The sequence below is a fragment of the Centroberyx gerrardi genome, chromosome 10 (genome assembly GCF_048128805.1).
Source record: "Centroberyx gerrardi isolate f3 chromosome 10, fCenGer3.hap1.cur.20231027, whole genome shotgun sequence".
In the NCBI taxonomy this organism is placed as follows: domain Eukaryota; kingdom Metazoa; phylum Chordata; class Actinopteri; order Beryciformes; family Berycidae; genus Centroberyx; species Centroberyx gerrardi.
In genome coordinates this window covers 13,819,930-13,837,291 of record NC_136006.1, presented here as the reverse complement: position 1 = coordinate 13,837,291, position 17,362 = coordinate 13,819,930, and the positions used below count along the sequence as shown (strand labels likewise).

Below are 17,362 nucleotides of genomic sequence, written 5' to 3'. Positions count from 1 at the left end.
TCCAATTTCACTGATTGAATTGATGTGGGTGTTGCTTTTTCGTTTTTCGGGACGGGGACTGCGGTGTCAGGGGAGCAGTGGAGTACTGAAGTGGACACACCCAGGGAACAAAGGAAACAGGGAGGGAGGGAGAGGGGATGAAATTGATCGAATCAGTTTTGGTTTAGGTTAGATGGATGGCAAAAGGAGGAGAGAAAAAGTGGACATTGAGATGAAACGGAACATCTAACAATAACATCAAATAGAGGTGATTCAATCTATATTGGATCACTCTTCCAGGCAGCAACACAATAATGTGTAAATATGGGCAATGACAGATCCTGGTGCCACGTATTATTGAATTATGTGGCTGATGCTGGAACATCAGAGAGCCAATGTGTCTCCAATTAAAAGCATTACTCACACCTTTGTCAACATTTTAGCCTGCAGTATGGGCAAATTCTTTATTTGTCTTAGGGGTACAAGCAACAGATGATGAGCTAAAAATATTATGTAAGTGATAACGATTCAGTAGATTCAATTGCAGCTGTTTTTTGTGTCTATTAAGGGTCACTGCAAGGGCCTTCTACGTGTTTTTCCAGTAGAGGAGTTCATGAAGGAAAACTTTCCACTGCTGTTATTGTACGTATAAATTTGAAAACAAACTAAAGATTCTGCATAAAAAGCAAGGATTTTGTGATTCAAATTTTATATCGTAGAGAGATAACGCACACCAAAAAATCTTATTGTAGAGAGGTGCTGATCACTGGCGGTAAACAGGAGAAAAAAAGAAGAAAAGCTGTCGCACACTCCAGCTCCATAGAAAATACTCTTTATTTGATAACGTTTCGGCCTTCTTCAAGATCAAGAATCAAGAAAGTGTCACCATTAAATCTGAAACCATGAATATGCTTGTGAAAGCTGATGGATGGACAATTATAAGCTGTCCACTTCAGCAGCTGGCCAACACATTCCTATAAAAGGGCGGAAAAAGGGATGGGAAAAAGCCGTTCATCATCACAGTGACTGGTATGGCTAAAGATTCTCCATCAACCATGGCCGACCTCCCTGGGTCCGCTGCGCTTTCCTGAACCAGATTCCGAGCAGCAGGGTTTCACAATATATCTCACCACAAACATTCCCCCTTAGACCCGTACCTTCCTCGAGGCTGAAGCATGAGGGCCGGCTCACACACACTTCCCATGCTCCCCCAGATCCTCTCAACTTCCTGTTTGTTTTTAGAGCTTCATATTTCTACGCTCCCACAGTGAGAACGTACTCCCTGGCTATCTGTCACTCAACAAGCGTTTTTCGCTGTGACGTGCTTTAAAGTAATGTGAAAAATCATCATAAAATACATAGGACCCTTGTAAACATGCCACTAGACTCCTGTCATATTATTGGGAATTGAGTTGTCATTGTCCATTGTTTTGTTTCTGAGAACTGAGTGAGGACTCGGGACATTTCCCTCTCAGAGTCCAGTCAGAGTATTAGCCTTAGCCACCAGTAAGCTCAGCTGTGACTCACCGGCCATTCAGAGCCTGAGAAGTAAGAAGGGGCACATTCTCCATGGTACTGATACGGAGACCTGTGGGGCATTCTGCAGTGCTGCCTCATACCGTGTGACTCAACAGCGTGAATCACAGACAGCTCAGCATTTAGGCTTCACCTCTGGGGAAGGTACCCCAATGATCTATGAGGATTTCCTTATATGTTCACATTTGGCAAAGATAAACATTGCTGAATCAGCAAGCCATATACCACTCAAAGCTTTAGGCTGTGTTTTTTTTTTTGTTTCATTCTCTATAGACTGCAGTCTACTATATAGTCCACTATATAGTCCACTCTATAGACTACTCTATAGTCTTGTATAGTCTACTCTATAGACTAATGTAGGCCACTATATTAACTAGGGATGGGACGATATGCTTATCTCACAATACAATTCGATACGTGATATGGGGTTCACAATTCGATACAACCACGATACGATCTAATAAATAAAAGTTCAATGTCAACAAACTCTGACTGTACAGATTTATGTTTATTTCTGAGCCACAAATCTTTCTAGCAATGGCACTGCCTTACTAGAATGTAAACAACAATTTTAAAATGTCATTACAAAGTGCAAGTAATATAATTTCAATGGAGAACTTATGAAATTGTGATGGACAAGCCGTCTCATTTGTGATTACTAGCAGAATATAATAGCTATAATAAATGAATTAGCTATAATCTAATTACAGACTCTGGGGAGATGACTTCACTCAGGTGACGCCCCTCCCTGAGGTGACTCTTTTTCTCCGTCTCCCGTCACATAAGAGGCAGACCCCTCCAATTACTGAAGGCAGGTCTAGTCAGTACCTTTGTATAGTGATGAAAAGGCTGAGCACGGTACTTAAAGTCTGAAAAAACTCTCTCAAAAGCGTATGCAGTATAGCAAGAGAAATGGAGGGTTATGAACTAATGTCAACAACTGACAGTGTCTGCCACTGAAGTAATGAGAGTTAAGTAGTCTCTCTGGTGTTCATATTAGTCTCAATCACTTCCTGAGACCTCCACTCTCGCTAGAAGTGGAGCTATCCTCAGTGCATTAGCCAGTCACTGAGTTTCTTTGTGGTTTGAACAACAATTTTCCACAAGCTCAGGGGATTCGAAGCCGGGATATTGACGGGCTCGCTGTCATTAAAGGGTATTGGCACTATTACGCTCATAACAAAATTACAAGACCGGTGCATGTCGTTTTTCCTCCCATTCCCAGGACAATTAACTGCGTCTGACAGTAGGCTAATGAGCCAGAGAGCCAGGGCATTTGTCCTATCTGCAGTTGGGATCAGTTGCCATTAGTGATTGTAAGCACCCCCCCCCCCCCCCCACACACACACACACACACACACACACACACACTTAAAATGGAGACAGATGAGTAGAGAGGCAGTGCAGGAAATGAGATTACTGTATAGCTGTATAGTTAGTCATTACTACTGGGGGGAGGGACTGAAAAAAGGGTAAAAGCGTACTATAAAAGTAAGTGTGTGTCTCTTTTTTGTGTGTCTGTGTGTGTGTCTGTGTGTTACCATATGAATGGGACGACAGGCTGAGCAGGCTAATGCAGGCATTATTAACCTACATTACCAGGATTTAACTGATTTGCGTTTACATGATAGACAGAGACAAACTGCTGTTCCCACATGTTGATCCATTACACACCACCACATCAGTCCCTTCACTTCCACTTAGAGCTCTCTGTGACCGTAATGACATACGGGTCAGGAGGAGATATGGTCAAGGAATCTTCTTTGATCTTCTTTTGGTGTCTCAACACAACACTTGGAAGCAAATGACTCAGGTAAAGTGACAAGGCAAGAACAGTCCTTCTGTTTTAATGGAGAAATGTAAGTAAATGTGTTGAAAAATATACCTTCATGACAATATTTGAGTCGATAATCAAACAATCTTAAATATTAGATATGCTAGATTAAAAATGTACTGGTCCATCTCAGTAGAGACAAAGGCAAAGCACATGATAAATGTGCGACTGCTTTTCTGGATGAGTTTGACTAGTTGGTATAATAGCTCATGGGTTCCCAGCATTAGGTGGTAAATTGAGCTTGATTTTTTATTTTAGTTGTTGTTGTTGTCAACTTTGAAATAAAATATAATCATATTGAAAAAAATACTATATTTCCCTGTTGTATTAAGACTAAAACATGGTATGCCTAAAATCTGTCTTGAGATTAGATCCATAAATTCTCATCTCAGACTGAACTACCAGCATCATTTGTTTCCCATTAAGGTATTCAAGCGCCATCTTGTGTCCTTTAAAGTATATGACGTTATCACAATCTTTCATTTCACATCAGGAGAGCATCTACACATGCATTTATTATAATTAGACCAACATAAAATCTGTTACCATCTCATGACATGTCATGTCTCTTTCTCTGTTAGGGTTTCAGCAATTTTCTAGGGGAAATCGAAAAACCCAAATTCTTCTCAAAACAGTCATGAATCTTTGAATAAACCTTTGACCTATGTTTACAATCAACGCCGAAGGCTCACATGTGATCATCATTCAAACAACATGAAAAGATGCACACACACAGTATATAATAAAGCAAACCATTCCTGAACTGGCTGCTTTGTTATCTTGCCATGCCAAGCACAATAGTAATTGTTCTCAGTCCAACATAGTGTCTGTCAAACGTCTGCCTATATGACAGCTTTATGTGAGAGCAGTATATGATATGGTGGCCTTCTGTTTTTTGTTTTTGCCCTTACAGTGATATACTTTTATTCGGTTAGGGTTATACTCATGCTATACCCACTATATTTTTATATTACTCTCTCCAAACTATGGACTATAGCTATTTTTACATACTTTCAGCTAGAGACTCCATTCCAGCTATCAAATATTTGAGTACTTTAGGAGATTTGCTGGTGTATTCAACTTTTTGATACTTTTTACACTTTTTGAGATATTTACATTTTATTCGTATTTTCTCCATAGAAATTAATGGTGAAGAGTGAACAGTGACATCTGGTGGCCAAATTGTAAACACTCTAAAAAGTTTAACTCTTTCTATTTTTTGGGTTTTTTTTTTTCATTTCAAGCTGAAGCAAGCACACTTCCACCTGGTTTCAGCTAACCCACACATTTTCTCCAGGAAATGTGTTTATCTTGTTATCCTTCATTTCCTTTTATAAATTACAGTCTTCTAGGCTTGTTGTAAGTGATCACGTGTACTGGTCACTAGTGAAATAACTGACTGATTATATTTACAATATGGGGATAATCAGGCAGAGTTCATTGCTAAGTAAGATGAGAGGATCAGCTCCATCCAATGCCAGGATAGGTTTGTGGTGAAATGACGGGTTTTAGGACCCTGCAGATAACCAGTGAGAAAATCACATGATAGCCATTTTTGAAGCGGAGAGGTCGTATGATAATGTTGCTTCCCTAGTCAACAGAGCGACACAGGGATGAGGACCGCACAGTTATAGTAATACAGGATGAAGTCGTAATGTACAAAGTTGTTATGAACTAGTTGTAGGCCTTTCCTCACAGGGAGGTTTGGACATGGCTGTGAAAATCCTGTTCTTCGTTGCAGTGAACCTTGCCTATTTAGCTGTAAATGGAAACTTGGTAAGAAAGAAATGAAAACTACTTTATAGTTAACGTTATTCGCCTAGTGGCTACTAAATGTGTAGACCCTGTGACTTTTTCTGCTTCTACTTCTTTTGCCTTGGTTTCATAGTTAAATTAGAGAAGTGCTAAATTTAGAATGGGGCAAAAGGTGACGAGTGCAAATCCTCCTTGAAAATTAAATATATATATATATATATATTTTCTTGGCTAATTCCTCATAAAATGGATTAAAAACGCACCCTCTTGTTTCAGTACACAGGCCTTTGTTAGAGTGCAATATTTTTGTGAATGTTTGGATGTCTCTGAAACTTTTATTTTGTTAATGATCAGTGTTTCTGGCATGTATGAACCCCTGCCAATTATAGTATTACAGCATTGTCATAGTATGTGATAATATCTGTCCAAATTGGTGACACTTAAATGGAATAATAGCAATTACAGCCTCACTTCTACCTGTTGCTGAATGCTTTGTGTCAGTCAGACCCTTTGTACCGTGCCTCTCTTGCAGGTGTGTGGGGAGAGATCATTCTCCATAGACTACAAGAACAACTGTTTCCTAAAAGATGGGAAGCCTTTCCAGTACATCTCAGGCAGCATTCACTACTCCAGGATCCCACGGTACTACTGGAAGGATCGGCTCGTGAAGATGTACATGGCGGGGCTTAATGCAGTCCAAATGTAAGCTGAACACTTGGGATACTGTCACTGGGCCATGCCTCTCTACCATACTGTAATAACTTAACTATGTTCACTGTTTGTTCCATGCAGATATGTGCCGTGGAACTTCCATGAGTCCGTACAGGGGGTGCACAACTTCACAGGGGACCGAGACCTGGAGCATTTCTTGGACGTGGCCAATCAGACGGGCCTCCTGGTCATCCTGCGCCCAGGACCTTACATATGTGCAGAGTGGGAAATGGTGAGAAATTTTACCCTTCTGTTCTAATCTCCTACACTGTTCCCTATGTTCCCTATACAGTGATTCTCAACCTTTTTCATATCAAGAACCTCTTATTTAGTCCACATTAGAGCCACAGAACCCCATTTGATGAGATTTTGTCTCTCAGACCCAAATCTGAGAATATATTTATTGTTGGATATGATTTTGTCCATATTTCCATGACTATCTGTAGAGAGGTAGAGAGAAAACAGTGAAACTATGATCAAAATAGTCATTCTTCTACATTCTTTGCGTTAACTTCTTGTAAATTCAATAATGGTGAAGTTTAACAATTCATTCATTTGCTGGGGGACCCCGTGGAACCTCCTCAAGGACCCCTGGTGGTCCCCGGGCCCCACGTTGAGAACCACTGCTTTAGTATTTTGCCATACATGAGACAAACCATTTAGTGAGGCAAAAATTCAGACAGTCAAGTGATATTTTGATGCAGAGCACCACTAAGCAGCAGACTTTGCCTTGTGATGTGACAACCTCCTTTGGCTGTCAGCCAGCTAACTAGTTGAGAGATCTGAAGCATGATCTCCCGCTGCATCCTGTCTGTCTATCTATCTGCATCCTCTCACTGCTGCTGTGCACTTGATAAAATGCCCCACTTCTGATAAATCTATCTCTTGTTGATATTACCTGAAGTGACATTATGTGTCGTCCTTCCTCAGGGTGGATTGCCAGCGTGGCTCCTCCAGAAACCAAACATCATACTTCGCTCGGCTGACACAGGTACAATGTTGACATGCCCCTCCCTTGTCTTCGTCAGTCATTTATTCATTTTGCCACTGATTTATTTTCCTCTGCTCCAGATTACTTGCAGGCAGTTGACAACTGGCTGGCAGTTCTCCTCCCGAAAGTGAAGCCCTGGCTCTATACCAACGGGGGCAACATCATTAGTGTCCAGGTAGAGCATTAAGCAGGTGCCTATGAGTTGTTAGAACAATCAATCATCAATATGGCTTGAACTCATCATCTTTCTTAATCGCAGGTTGAGAATGAATATGGAAGCTACTACGCTTGCGACTACAACTACATCCGTCACCTGCGGACTCTGTTCCGCTTCTTCCTGGGCGAAGACACATTGCTGTTCACCACTGATGGAAACACAGACAAGGAAATGACGTGCGGGTCTCTGGAAGGATTATATGCCACTGTAGACTTTGGCACAGGTAGGTATTGTATGCAGGCAGGGGATAGAGATGTTAGAGGTTATTTACAGAGAAGTTGCTACAAACGATGTATAACCGCTGCCATTTATTTCTTCATCCAGACACCAATATAAGTCAAGCCTTCAAACGGCAAAGGAGGTTTGAACCTCGAGGCCCCCTGGTTAGTTACATGTGATTTCACTAATTATTAACATGCAGTAAATTATCCAACTAACAGCATACTGTAAACAAGTGTTTTACATGCTGTGGTTGTGGTTACAGGTGAACTCAGAGTTTTACACCGGCTGGCTGGACCACTGGGGAGATCAGCATGCCATGGTTGACACTCAGAAGGTCAGCAGAGTGCTAGGAGAAATGCTGTCCATGGGGGCCAGTGTCAACATGTATGTCCCCCAAACCCTCATCCCGCAAACCTTTCTTCCTCTGGGTACAAACCTGGTTAACATCCATTAGTCACCAATATTAGCTGAAATTGCTCCTGAGAGGTGGAAGACGCCAATCTGCGTCTTATTACAAGCACTGATGGACAATGAGGAGTAAATTTCCCCTCGAATCACCTTACCCAGTCTCCCCCCCTCTCTCCTCAGGTACATGTTTGAAGGAGGTACCAACTTTGGCTACTGGAATGGTAAAGTCAAGCGATTTGCTTCATTATCAATATCTTGATATTGATCGTCTTGGTCTGTTCAAGTGATTGAGATGCGGATAAAAACGTTATTTGTGGTCTTAATGGTGCTAATGTGGCTTCCTGTATCATTCTGCCGCTCTCCTAAAGGTGCTGATCATGACACCAGGTTCCGCTCAGTAGTGACTAGTTATGATTACAACGCCCCGCTGTCTGAGGCAGGAGACCCCACTGAGAAGCTGCTGGCCATCAGAGATGTCATTCAGCAGGTACCACTGATTGCAAATAGCCACGCACGCACCAAGGCTGTTTTATCCTGATCACACGTGTATATCTTGTTTTCAAGGTATAAAGATATCATTAATTTCTTTATCACTGTTTTTATACAGTTTAGAGAAATTCCATCTGGTCCCATGCCACCAGCAACTCCCAAGTTTGCGTACGGCTTTGTGACCCTGAGAAAGGTATTATCATTTGTTGATGTTCTTGCCGATGACAGGGTTTCAAAAGTTTCAAGACAGCTGTGGCAGAGCCTGACTAATATCATTATGTTAATCGTACACCTTTTTAGGTTGGCAACATCAGCAGTCTACTGGACACCCTCTCACCCCAAGGGCCCGTCAAATCCCAGCACCCCCTGACATTTGAGGAGGTGAAACAGGTATGGCACCTGTCTGAAGGCACTGACACTGTAGGAGAGCTAGTGTTGTAGTGACAGTAAATCTCTTGAAACATGGAGAACTTCTAGACTGTTGTGTCTGCAACCTGTCATGTCTATTGTGTTCAGTACTATGGATACATGCTGTATCGGACCACGCTGCCCAGGGACCTCTCGGAGCCCACGCCACTTATCTCTCCACTGAATGGGGTTCATGACCGTGCATATGTGTCCGTCAATGGGGTAGGTGCTCACAAAGAACTTTTGTTGTCTAGCCAATCAGATGGCTAGGTTTGGGGAAAACACAAATATGAAGTTAAACATGAGAGGATAAGACCAAACATGCATGTTCATGTAATTGTGTTGTGATTTTTCAAATATTCATCCAATACAAGGGTGATATTGTAGTTGAATATTCAGACTCTTGACTAGGTGTGTTTGTGTGTGTGTATGTGTGAGCAGGTGTTCCAGGGCCTGCTGGAGAGAGACACCGTACTAGTGACAAATGTCACTGGGCAGCAGGGAGACACCATGGACATCCTAGTGGAGAACATGGGCAGGGTTAACTTTGGCAACAAGATCAACGACTACAAGGCAAGGAAAAAAGTCCAATAACAGAGCACCAATGACATTCTTTTCCTGCACACACATACTGTATGTGCATAAACATCACTTCTTTCATACAGTAAGAGTTTAGATGGAATATGTACTGCTGACAGCTCCTGTTAGAGAGATGGTAGCAAATTTTAGAGAGGATTATGAAGAATGAATGACTATGCTCTCGTATTTGATAGTTAGATAGAAACAACATATACAGTGCCAGCTGGTTAATGGTATGTGTACTGCAGGGCCTCTTGAGCAACCTGATCCTTGGTAAAGATGTGCTGACGGACTGGAAGATCTACCCTCTGGACATTGATGGAGCCATAGCAGGCGGATGGCCTCATTCAGACAGTCAACACTCCTTCCCTGCCCTTCAGAACGAGCCTTCAGTCGGGCCAGTCTTCTACATGGGGACCTTACAGCCCAATGGTCTGGCGTGGGACACCTTCCTCAAGCTCAATCAGTGGACAAAGGTGAACACTGTTATTGCGGCACAATTGACAGTCAATACACTGTGCACTCCAGTGTAGGCTTACTTCACGAATCATGGGAGCTGCATGCCCAAAAACCTGAAAAATGCCATCCCTAATGCTTATGTGGTCCCACTGTTTTCTTCTCAGGGTCAGGTGTGGATCAACGGTGTGAATCTGGGACGCTACTGGCCAGCCAGGGGCCCTCAGCAGACTCTGTACGTGCCCGGCCCCCTGCTCAGCACCACCCGGCCCAACAACATCACGGTGCTGGAGCTGGAGGCGGCCCCGACACACCTGCGGGTCCTGTTCATGGACCGGCCTCAGCTCAGCGACACTCCCGGAAGGACTTGACAGAGCGCTCTCAATCATTGTTAAATAAAATGGGTCTGTTCAGGGCATGACGCTACTCAACATTCAGTTATATACAGTTATATATTCAGTTTCATCCCGATAGGTGTTCATAGCATCTATACAGGAAAACACATGAAGCTCTGACTGAAACAAAACAGTCAGGTAGTGCTCTGAACAATCCAGCTGAAATATGAAGCAGTTGCTCAGAGTAACGATGCTCTGTCCAGCATTATTTTTGTATATCAGTATTCTCAATCACTCGTGTTTTGTGACAATCAGTGTTTCACAAGTAGTCAAACGGCAATCCAATCATCTTGTAAACAGGCTTGACATTCAGTGGGGCCTGCGGAAAAAATTACATCAATATGGTAATTTTATTAACTTGATCTTTTTTATTATAGTTGCTTTGTATTTCAATTTTTATAACTGCATATACTGTGAATAAATTATGCATTTGCTTTATAATACCACCTATTCATTTCTTGGTATATGCATCGCACAAAACACTGTTCAGATTAAAAAGTCTGACTTTGACACTGGTTGTCACAATGAAATTCTCTTTGACAAGTTGATCAGTCGAAATATCCTAACACTGGAAAGTGAAAGCAGCACCCTGGCGAGTCTTAATCCTCGTATTACAGTCAAAGCTGCTCAAAGTCGCTTTTAGTTTCAGTGAGGTAACTTTGTTCTAACATCTTATCTACATGAGTGTTAGGTCTTGGCAGCGACAGCATTGGCTTTTCGATGTGCTTGGACACAGCGAGGGCTGCAGAATGAATAATCCAGGTACTGAAACGGGATCTTCCCAAGCAGAGACTCCCCACACAGCCAGCACCTCCTGGTGGCAAACAAACCAAATTTCAGCACATATATTTTAGTTAATATTTTTGAATAACAAGCCATTTATAATGCAGCTCAAGGCTAACTGAATTACAGGGTTAGGGTTACCAGGCTCTAGGAGAGGATGGTGCATAGAGTCTTACTTTATGTTAGAGACGCCGACTCCTGTAGCAGCCACCTGCTCTGCTAACCTCCTCTCTGCTGCCAAGGCTCTCTGTAATCAAAACGCAAATACAGTCAACATTTTCAAAATATTTTTAAGTCACCAAATATGTGATCAAATAGACACATTAACGCACCTTCTCCCGATCTGTGAGATTGGCAAACCTCTTCTTTTCCTCCACCTCCAACTCTTGTTTCTTCTTCTCCTCCTTCTGCTCTTTCTCTCGCTGTTTCCTCACGGCCTTTTGGGCCTTCTTCTTCTCCATCTTTTTGGATTCAATCTCTGCGGTTAGCGGCCCAGGAACCTTGAGTGGCACAAAAACGATGTCTCAATGTCAACATTGAGTGCTGTGCTTTATATTTTATGTGATGTGTCACAAAGTGCTGGTGGGAAGCTGCCTACCTGTGCTTTACTGTAGTCATATTTGTCAGGATTCTCACCCATGTATTTACGAAAGACATTCCTAGTGTCTTTCTCGGGAGCGACAATATACGGAGTCTGGCCTTTAATATCCCTATAAAGAAATATAGCAAAAATAATAATTATATTCATATTAAGTCTAGGCATAGTTTTACAACACTCACTACACTTCAACTTATCAGTTATTCACTCTTACTGCACTTGCCTGTACCGTTTCATCATACCTGCAGGCCGGGTCTCCTCCTGCGTCCATCAGCAGCTTGACCACCGCCTTCTGCCCGGCTGCTGAGGCAACATGCAGCAGAGTGAACCCCGAGGAGTCGATGGGCTTGTTGAGCAGAGTCAGAGGGCCGAGGGCATCGGGTGGTTGCTGCTGATAAAACGTGTTGCTCCCCAGCTCCTCTGGACTCTGTGCCGTTTCCCCCGGTAGCTGGAGGAGTGCGCACAGCGAGTCCACATCCCCAATCTTACAGGCTGTATAGAGAGCATCCCTCAGGCCGTACTCCCATGACTCATCTTCTTCTATGGTGGTCACAGAAAGCAAAATAAGTTTACATCCTTCTCTCTTGAACACTCAGATTAGACGAGCGATAAAGCGACAAAGAGCACTGCCTCACCTTCCAGTTGTTTCTTCTTACTCTGTGCTTTCCTCTTTCCCTTGTTCTTTGTTTGTTTCTCTTGAGGGGCGTCTTCTGTTGGCGTAGCCTCTGGCACCTCCTCCTCTTGCTCATCTGCTTCCATGGTATTCAATTCTGGGATGGAGCGATAAGAAATTCTGTAAAACTTGCACAGCTATTCCGCAATAAATAAGCATTCCTTTCATGTTGGAACATATACACAGTGCTCAGACACACCGATGGATTTTAATGAGCTATAAGCACCTATATAGTCACACTGGACCTACCGTCATTCTGCATTTTGTTTCCCTCCTTCTTTCTCCTCCTCCTCTTCCTCTGTCTGGAGGGATGGATTTCAAACTCCCGGAGGTCCAGGGTTCCTAATGTCAGCTCCACTGTCTCCAGCTGGATCTCTCCATCCTCCTCCTTATCTGAACTATCAGGTTCATTTGCTTCTGCTGATGGCAAAAATAAAGGAAACATACTGTAATACCAAATGTCGCAGTAATAAATTAAAAAACTTGGGCCTGTTGAAACAGCAAGCCATATAGTCATGATCAATGAATTTTCACCTAATTTTAGTAAGCCTGTTTATAGAGGCAGTAGATAACTTCATAATTAATTTTTAGCCACCTCAGGTTTGAACAGAGTGCAAGTCAAGCCTGCATTGTTAATCTTAACCTTTTAAACATCATTCAAAACTCACCTTTCTCTTGATCGGAGTTTGTTTGTGCCGTAGGTTTGAGTTTTCTTTTCCATTCCTTCTTAGAGGGACTGAAGATTGTAGAGATGTCTGTGTCGTTCCCTGTATCAAGATATGTTCACCCAAACATTGATTATAGCCTGGCTATACAACAACAAGCAGAGAACATGTTATTATTCCAAGTATATGACTTGACTCTTACCGTAAACATGAACTGTGGAGAGTACCTCGTGAACTCTCTGTACCTCTCGAAAGGTTGCCCTGCGTGTGGCAAAGGGAAGTGTACGGATCCTGGGATCCTTTTTGTCCAGCGGTGCTGAGCGACCACCGAAAAAGATGGTTTTATTGTAGCTAGGGGCACGTAGGAATATCGCAGAGGCCTCCTTCAAGTGCTCAGCCCAGCTCTCCAGAAGATCCTGGATCTCCTACAAAAAAAACCAAAACAAACAGAACTACTTTATTTATGAATGCATTACATAAGAAAATCAAAACTGTAGCTATTTCACCGTATAAGTAAGGTGCATGAACTAGAAAAAGGTAGAAAGGAAGAACAAATTCAGCCACTCTTGGAGGCCGATGGAAGAAACGTTTCAGCAGAAAGACTTCATCGGGGTTAAATGGATCTTTAATACCTAAAGCCTTTCCACTTCAAGAGCAGCTAAATTTGTTCTTCCTTTACAAATGAATTAGACATTTTCACAGCCATCGCAGTGTAGGCAAGGTGACAGTGCTGTTGTTTTTGAAGTCTTGAGTGAAGTTTAATCTTGCCTTGACTAGCGCCGCCTCATTGTGTCTCCTCAGAGCCGCTCCAGCTGACTTGGGTGCATGGCTGCGGTTCTGAGCATCTCTGAGTCCTTGAGCAGTGCCTCGCTTCGCTCGCACCGTGTATCGGTGGAAAGTCTTGTGCTCAAGAACTTCTTTTCTGTAACGCAAATAAATACAGCAAGTTGGGCAAGAGCTTGCACACCACTGGGCAGGCTGTCATATTACACTTATAATTCCAGCCATACTGTGTGATCAGAGAAACTGAATCTTTAAATAATAAAAAAAAAAGGCAACCACTTACCCTTGGAATACAGCGCCAGCGAAATGCCCCCCTCCCGTCATGAGAATGACCCACACAGTCTTCTTACTTATGGTCTTTAGGGAAGCTACCACATCTCCCTCAGCATCTGACTTCAATATCGGGAAGAGCAGAACACAAAATTAGCCTAAATAATACTGTTAACGTACAGATTACACATTCCTCCATAGTTCATTTGGGAATTTCTCCTGTCAACACTCACCTTGCTCTGGAGAACGCAGCGGTAGACGGCTAGATACTGTCCTTCTGAGTCCTGGAAAACCACTTTGCTGGAGAGCCGGCTAGGGACTGAATCGGCTTCAGCTGAGCTGTCATTATCTGTGCGGGTGACGTCACTGCTTTTTCCTCCCCAGTCACTATCTGAGTCCTCTTCCCCCGAGTCCGACTCTGAACCCGAGATACTTGACATGTCTCCTGTGAAGAGACAAATGAGATTCGATCAATTGTTAGAATCTTTTAAACTGTCAGGAATTTTAGGCCAGCCCTCTCTTTGACTTCCATGTTAGATGTCTAGGACTCGCTGGTTTTCCTCACCTGTTCCAGTCTTCCTCTCAAACTCCTCCACTGTGACCGGCGGTAGTCCTACAATCTTTTGTCTCAAGTTGAACCGATGCCAGTCGAGCTTATAGTGCTCCATCTGAGAGATTGGGACAACTTACATTTCAGTCACTTCCATACAAGTCAAACAACAATCTCCTTCATACATAGATGGACTAAACTGGTGGACTAGATAAATTCTTGAAGCCCAAAATGATTCATTACCTGTTCCTCACGGTTATTAAAGGAGCACCTGCAGGCCGAGCAGACCATCTTGTCTGGCACCTCTCTAGCCAGGCTGCTCTCCCTCGGTCTGCCATTCTCCCCTCCTGTGTGGATGGCACGCAGAGGTTAGGTTTCAAACCTATCCAAAATTAGAGGTATAGTCTTGCTTACAGACATTACGCTACAATACGTACTGTCTGAAGTTGGCTCCGTGAGGACAGGCTGCTCCTGGACAGTGGTCACTTCTCTCAGTCCGAGCACGGCGTCGTCATGGGGACAGAAGTCGAAGACGGAGCGGGAGGCTGTGCGAGTCGTCATGGTCACTCCTGAGACGCAAAAAACAGAGAAACGTACTGCAATTTTGTCTGGAGGTCGCCAAAATCATTACAGTTGGTTGTTAACGAGTCAACGTCATGATAACATTACTGGTGTGAGCTGGCAAACACAGTACAAACCGATACTCATAATCATATCTTGACCGGTGGTGTTACGTGACCATAATGTACTATGAACGACACGTGTAACAGTCACTACTACTACTACTATCCATATTAGCTACTACTAGTATCACACCATTACTGCTGTGTACATCTTCTAATACCTATTTGAGTATGTTACTACTAGACAGTTTACGAGGCTAAAAATGCTAAACAACTTACCATAAAAGGCTGTGTCACGAAATACTTTGTTATGCTGCTACATACTTCCTGGAGTGTCTACGGAAGCCCGTAAGCACCGACAAAAACGCTTCAAACGTTAATACGGCAGGATAGTCATTCATTGTTAACGATGTAGTGGTAAACAGAAAGGTGGGTAAACTACACATCCAGTCAACATAACAACAACCATATAAATAAGTCATCTTTACAGAAAAACATTTAAGTATGCTCTTATTTCCCGCAACCCATCATCATGTTGTGTGATTCTTTTTCTGACTAAACTGTAGATTATACGTCGTGGAGAGTTTAGTCAGCCTAAAAAGGTGGATGAACTGAGTTTAGGTGTAAATTAGAGGCCTACTACGCTACCAAAAAGCACTCAGTGTACAAGCTCAGAGAATCAAATCATAACTTTTATTCGGGTGTAATAAAATACATACACATTTGACATTTTAAAATAGACACAACATACAAAAGAAAAAACCCCAAATGATTCACTTGTGTTTGCTTTGATTTCTCTTTGGTTTGCTGGTTGGTGCATGGATCAAAGCTTGTGCTGAAGGGAAAGAAAGACGGTATATCACGTGTTATTTCAAATCCTACAACTTTGCCAAGAAGTGGATTCCCCCCTTACCAGCCAGACTGCGACCTTTGGCATCTGCTAGAGACTGTTTCACCTCCGAGATTTGAGTGGTGAGGCTTCTCGCTTTCTGTGTGACACACTCTTCCATTTCCTGTAAATCGATCCTTTGATTTCTGAAAGATAATGCAAATTCGTCGTTGAATTGCGTGGTTGCATGTCATCTTCACGGGCTGACGGTGCGGTTTCGTGCATTTCTCCTCCCCGTCTCTCTCTCTCTCTCTCTACAAAACAAACACACACACACACACACACACACACAGCATATTATCATACCATACCTAACCGCAGGAACTTGGGCATTCAGCTGTTCAGAAAGGTGATTTTCTTCTTGCAGCAGGTGACCCAGTTGCTGTAGCACATCAGCAACTTCACTCGACTCCATCATCAAAACCACTCTTCGTTCTATTTCTTTGGTGCTGCAAGTGAGAACAGGCCGCATTAGAAATTTATTAAAAAGTAAACACAACGATTTGGTACAATACCCCACTACGCATGTGCACATTTTTGTAACTGCCATGAATGTAACGTTTGCCCAAAAAGTGAGGCCAAAACAGCGTACAAGATGGGTAACAGTACCACTGAATGGTGTCCTCCTCGGCACGCTGTCTCTCCTGCTTGACCTCCTCAAGTTTGCCAGTTTTTTCATCGATGGCATGCTGTAACCGTTTGATTTGCTCCTACAGTTTAACGTTAGTGCAATTTGCAACGTTAGCTAGCTCACAAACAGTACCAGTAAAACATGAAGTAAAAAAGAAAAGTAACGTAAAAGAAGCCAGGTTAACGTTAGCTTACTAACTTCAAAGCTAGCTTGAAATGTGGACATAACGTTAGCTTACCTCAAAATTGCCGTGTTGTAGAGGAAGCATGTGGGCAGGAAACGCATTCATGATGTACTCTGTTTTATTTTAGTTTGGTCACTGGATTTTGTGAATATACACCTAACGTTACCTACCAACCAGACCCTAGGCAGGACGTGAAACCGTATTTTCTTTATTTTGGTGACTTCCGCTTTCAATCCGCAGAGCCCGGATAGCTCAGTCGGTAGAGCATCAGACTTTTAATCTGAGGGTCCAGGGTTCAAGTCCCTGTTCGGGCGGTAGTATTTTTCACAATTTAATGAATATTTGGAAGAACATATATTTTAGTCATGTGTTTTGCTGCTGAAATTAGCACCGTACCATTGCAAATGAACAGATAGTAAGCCAAGTCTTACAAGAAAGAAAACAGCACTCCTGGCATTTGGTATGAGTCTTCTAAAGCCTAAAATTGCCATAAACCTATGCTAAACATTAAACCATTTATTTTAGAGCAGGTCATTGAACTGGAGCTGTTATTACAAACAGGGAGACATCACATTATCCTACAGTTGGAGTTGTTGTTTATGAAAGAACTGAACTAATTAGGGGATTAAACTCACTCATCAACAAACAAAAGTAACCATGTAATTTAGCTGAAATAATGATGGGTATTTTCTCAGGCGAGTGATAGGGAACGCCTATAAAGCTAAGTGTTACT

The 17,362-nt window shown here is 42.7% G+C and overlaps 3 protein-coding genes and 1 non-coding gene across 5 annotated transcripts in view; 2 read left to right on the top strand and 2 right to left on the bottom strand.

Annotated features, from left to right (window-relative positions):
* glb1l (galactosidase, beta 1-like) overlaps positions 1 to 10,086 on the top strand; it is a 180,371-nt gene extending 170,285 nt beyond the window's left edge. The window contains exons 2-17 of the mRNA XM_071918386.2: positions 4,918 to 5,125; positions 5,637 to 5,806; positions 5,897 to 6,047; positions 6,746 to 6,806; positions 6,887 to 6,981; positions 7,066 to 7,246; positions 7,348 to 7,406; positions 7,508 to 7,629; positions 7,834 to 7,874; positions 8,022 to 8,140; positions 8,261 to 8,335; positions 8,443 to 8,532; positions 8,659 to 8,772; positions 8,992 to 9,123; positions 9,378 to 9,605; positions 9,753 to 10,086. Coding sequence (XP_071774487.1) covers positions 5,060 to 5,125; positions 5,637 to 5,806; positions 5,897 to 6,047; positions 6,746 to 6,806; positions 6,887 to 6,981; positions 7,066 to 7,246; positions 7,348 to 7,406; positions 7,508 to 7,629; positions 7,834 to 7,874; positions 8,022 to 8,140; positions 8,261 to 8,335; positions 8,443 to 8,532; positions 8,659 to 8,772; positions 8,992 to 9,123; positions 9,378 to 9,605; positions 9,753 to 9,956 — 1,908 coding nt within the window. The 5' untranslated portion in view covers positions 4,918 to 5,059 and the 3' untranslated portion in view covers positions 9,957 to 10,086. The remainder of the gene's footprint in view (positions 1 to 4,917; positions 5,126 to 5,636; positions 5,807 to 5,896; positions 6,048 to 6,745; positions 6,807 to 6,886; positions 6,982 to 7,065; positions 7,247 to 7,347; positions 7,407 to 7,507; positions 7,630 to 7,833; positions 7,875 to 8,021; positions 8,141 to 8,260; positions 8,336 to 8,442; positions 8,533 to 8,658; positions 8,773 to 8,991; positions 9,124 to 9,377; positions 9,606 to 9,752) is intronic.
* A 417-nt stretch (positions 10,087 to 10,503) lies between these two features.
* Positions 10,504 to 15,250, bottom strand: ankzf1 (ankyrin repeat and zinc finger peptidyl tRNA hydrolase 1). Of its 2 annotated transcripts, none has more exons than XM_078285905.1 (16): positions 15,205 to 15,250; positions 14,740 to 14,871; positions 14,546 to 14,649; positions 14,318 to 14,420; positions 13,986 to 14,197; positions 13,766 to 13,875; positions 13,468 to 13,621; positions 12,902 to 13,124; positions 12,703 to 12,801; positions 12,284 to 12,454; positions 11,997 to 12,131; positions 11,604 to 11,901; positions 11,362 to 11,473; positions 11,096 to 11,263; positions 10,940 to 11,010; positions 10,504 to 10,794 (listed from the first exon to the last, which is right to left on the bottom strand). In XM_078285905.1, the coding sequence occupies exons 2-16, from the start codon at positions 14,861 to 14,863 to the stop codon at positions 10,668 to 10,670; spliced, it is 2,211 nt and encodes a 736-aa protein (XP_078142031.1). In that variant the 5' UTR covers positions 14,864 to 14,871; positions 15,205 to 15,250; the 3' UTR covers positions 10,504 to 10,667. The 2 variants fall into 2 exon arrangements, with proteins under 2 accessions (XP_078142031.1, XP_078142032.1); XM_078285906.1 differs by having other exon boundaries at positions 12,284 to 12,451.
* A 381-nt stretch (positions 15,251 to 15,631) lies between these two features.
* LOC139926622 (uncharacterized) lies at positions 15,632 to 16,809 on the bottom strand. Its single transcript, XM_071918390.1, has 5 exons — positions 16,684 to 16,809; positions 16,424 to 16,524; positions 16,126 to 16,263; positions 15,839 to 15,960; positions 15,632 to 15,760 (listed from the first exon to the last, which is right to left on the bottom strand). The coding sequence occupies exons 1-5, from the start codon at positions 16,732 to 16,734 to the stop codon at positions 15,699 to 15,701; spliced, it is 474 nt and encodes a 157-aa protein (XP_071774491.1). The 5' UTR covers positions 16,735 to 16,809; the 3' UTR covers positions 15,632 to 15,698.
* Positions 16,810 to 16,870: 61 nt separating this feature from the next.
* Positions 16,871 to 16,943, top strand: trnak-uuu (transfer RNA lysine (anticodon UUU)). Its single transcript has one exon. It is a non-coding gene; the product is annotated as a tRNA-Lys (tRNA).
* Positions 16,944 to 17,362: the final 419 nt, after the last annotated feature.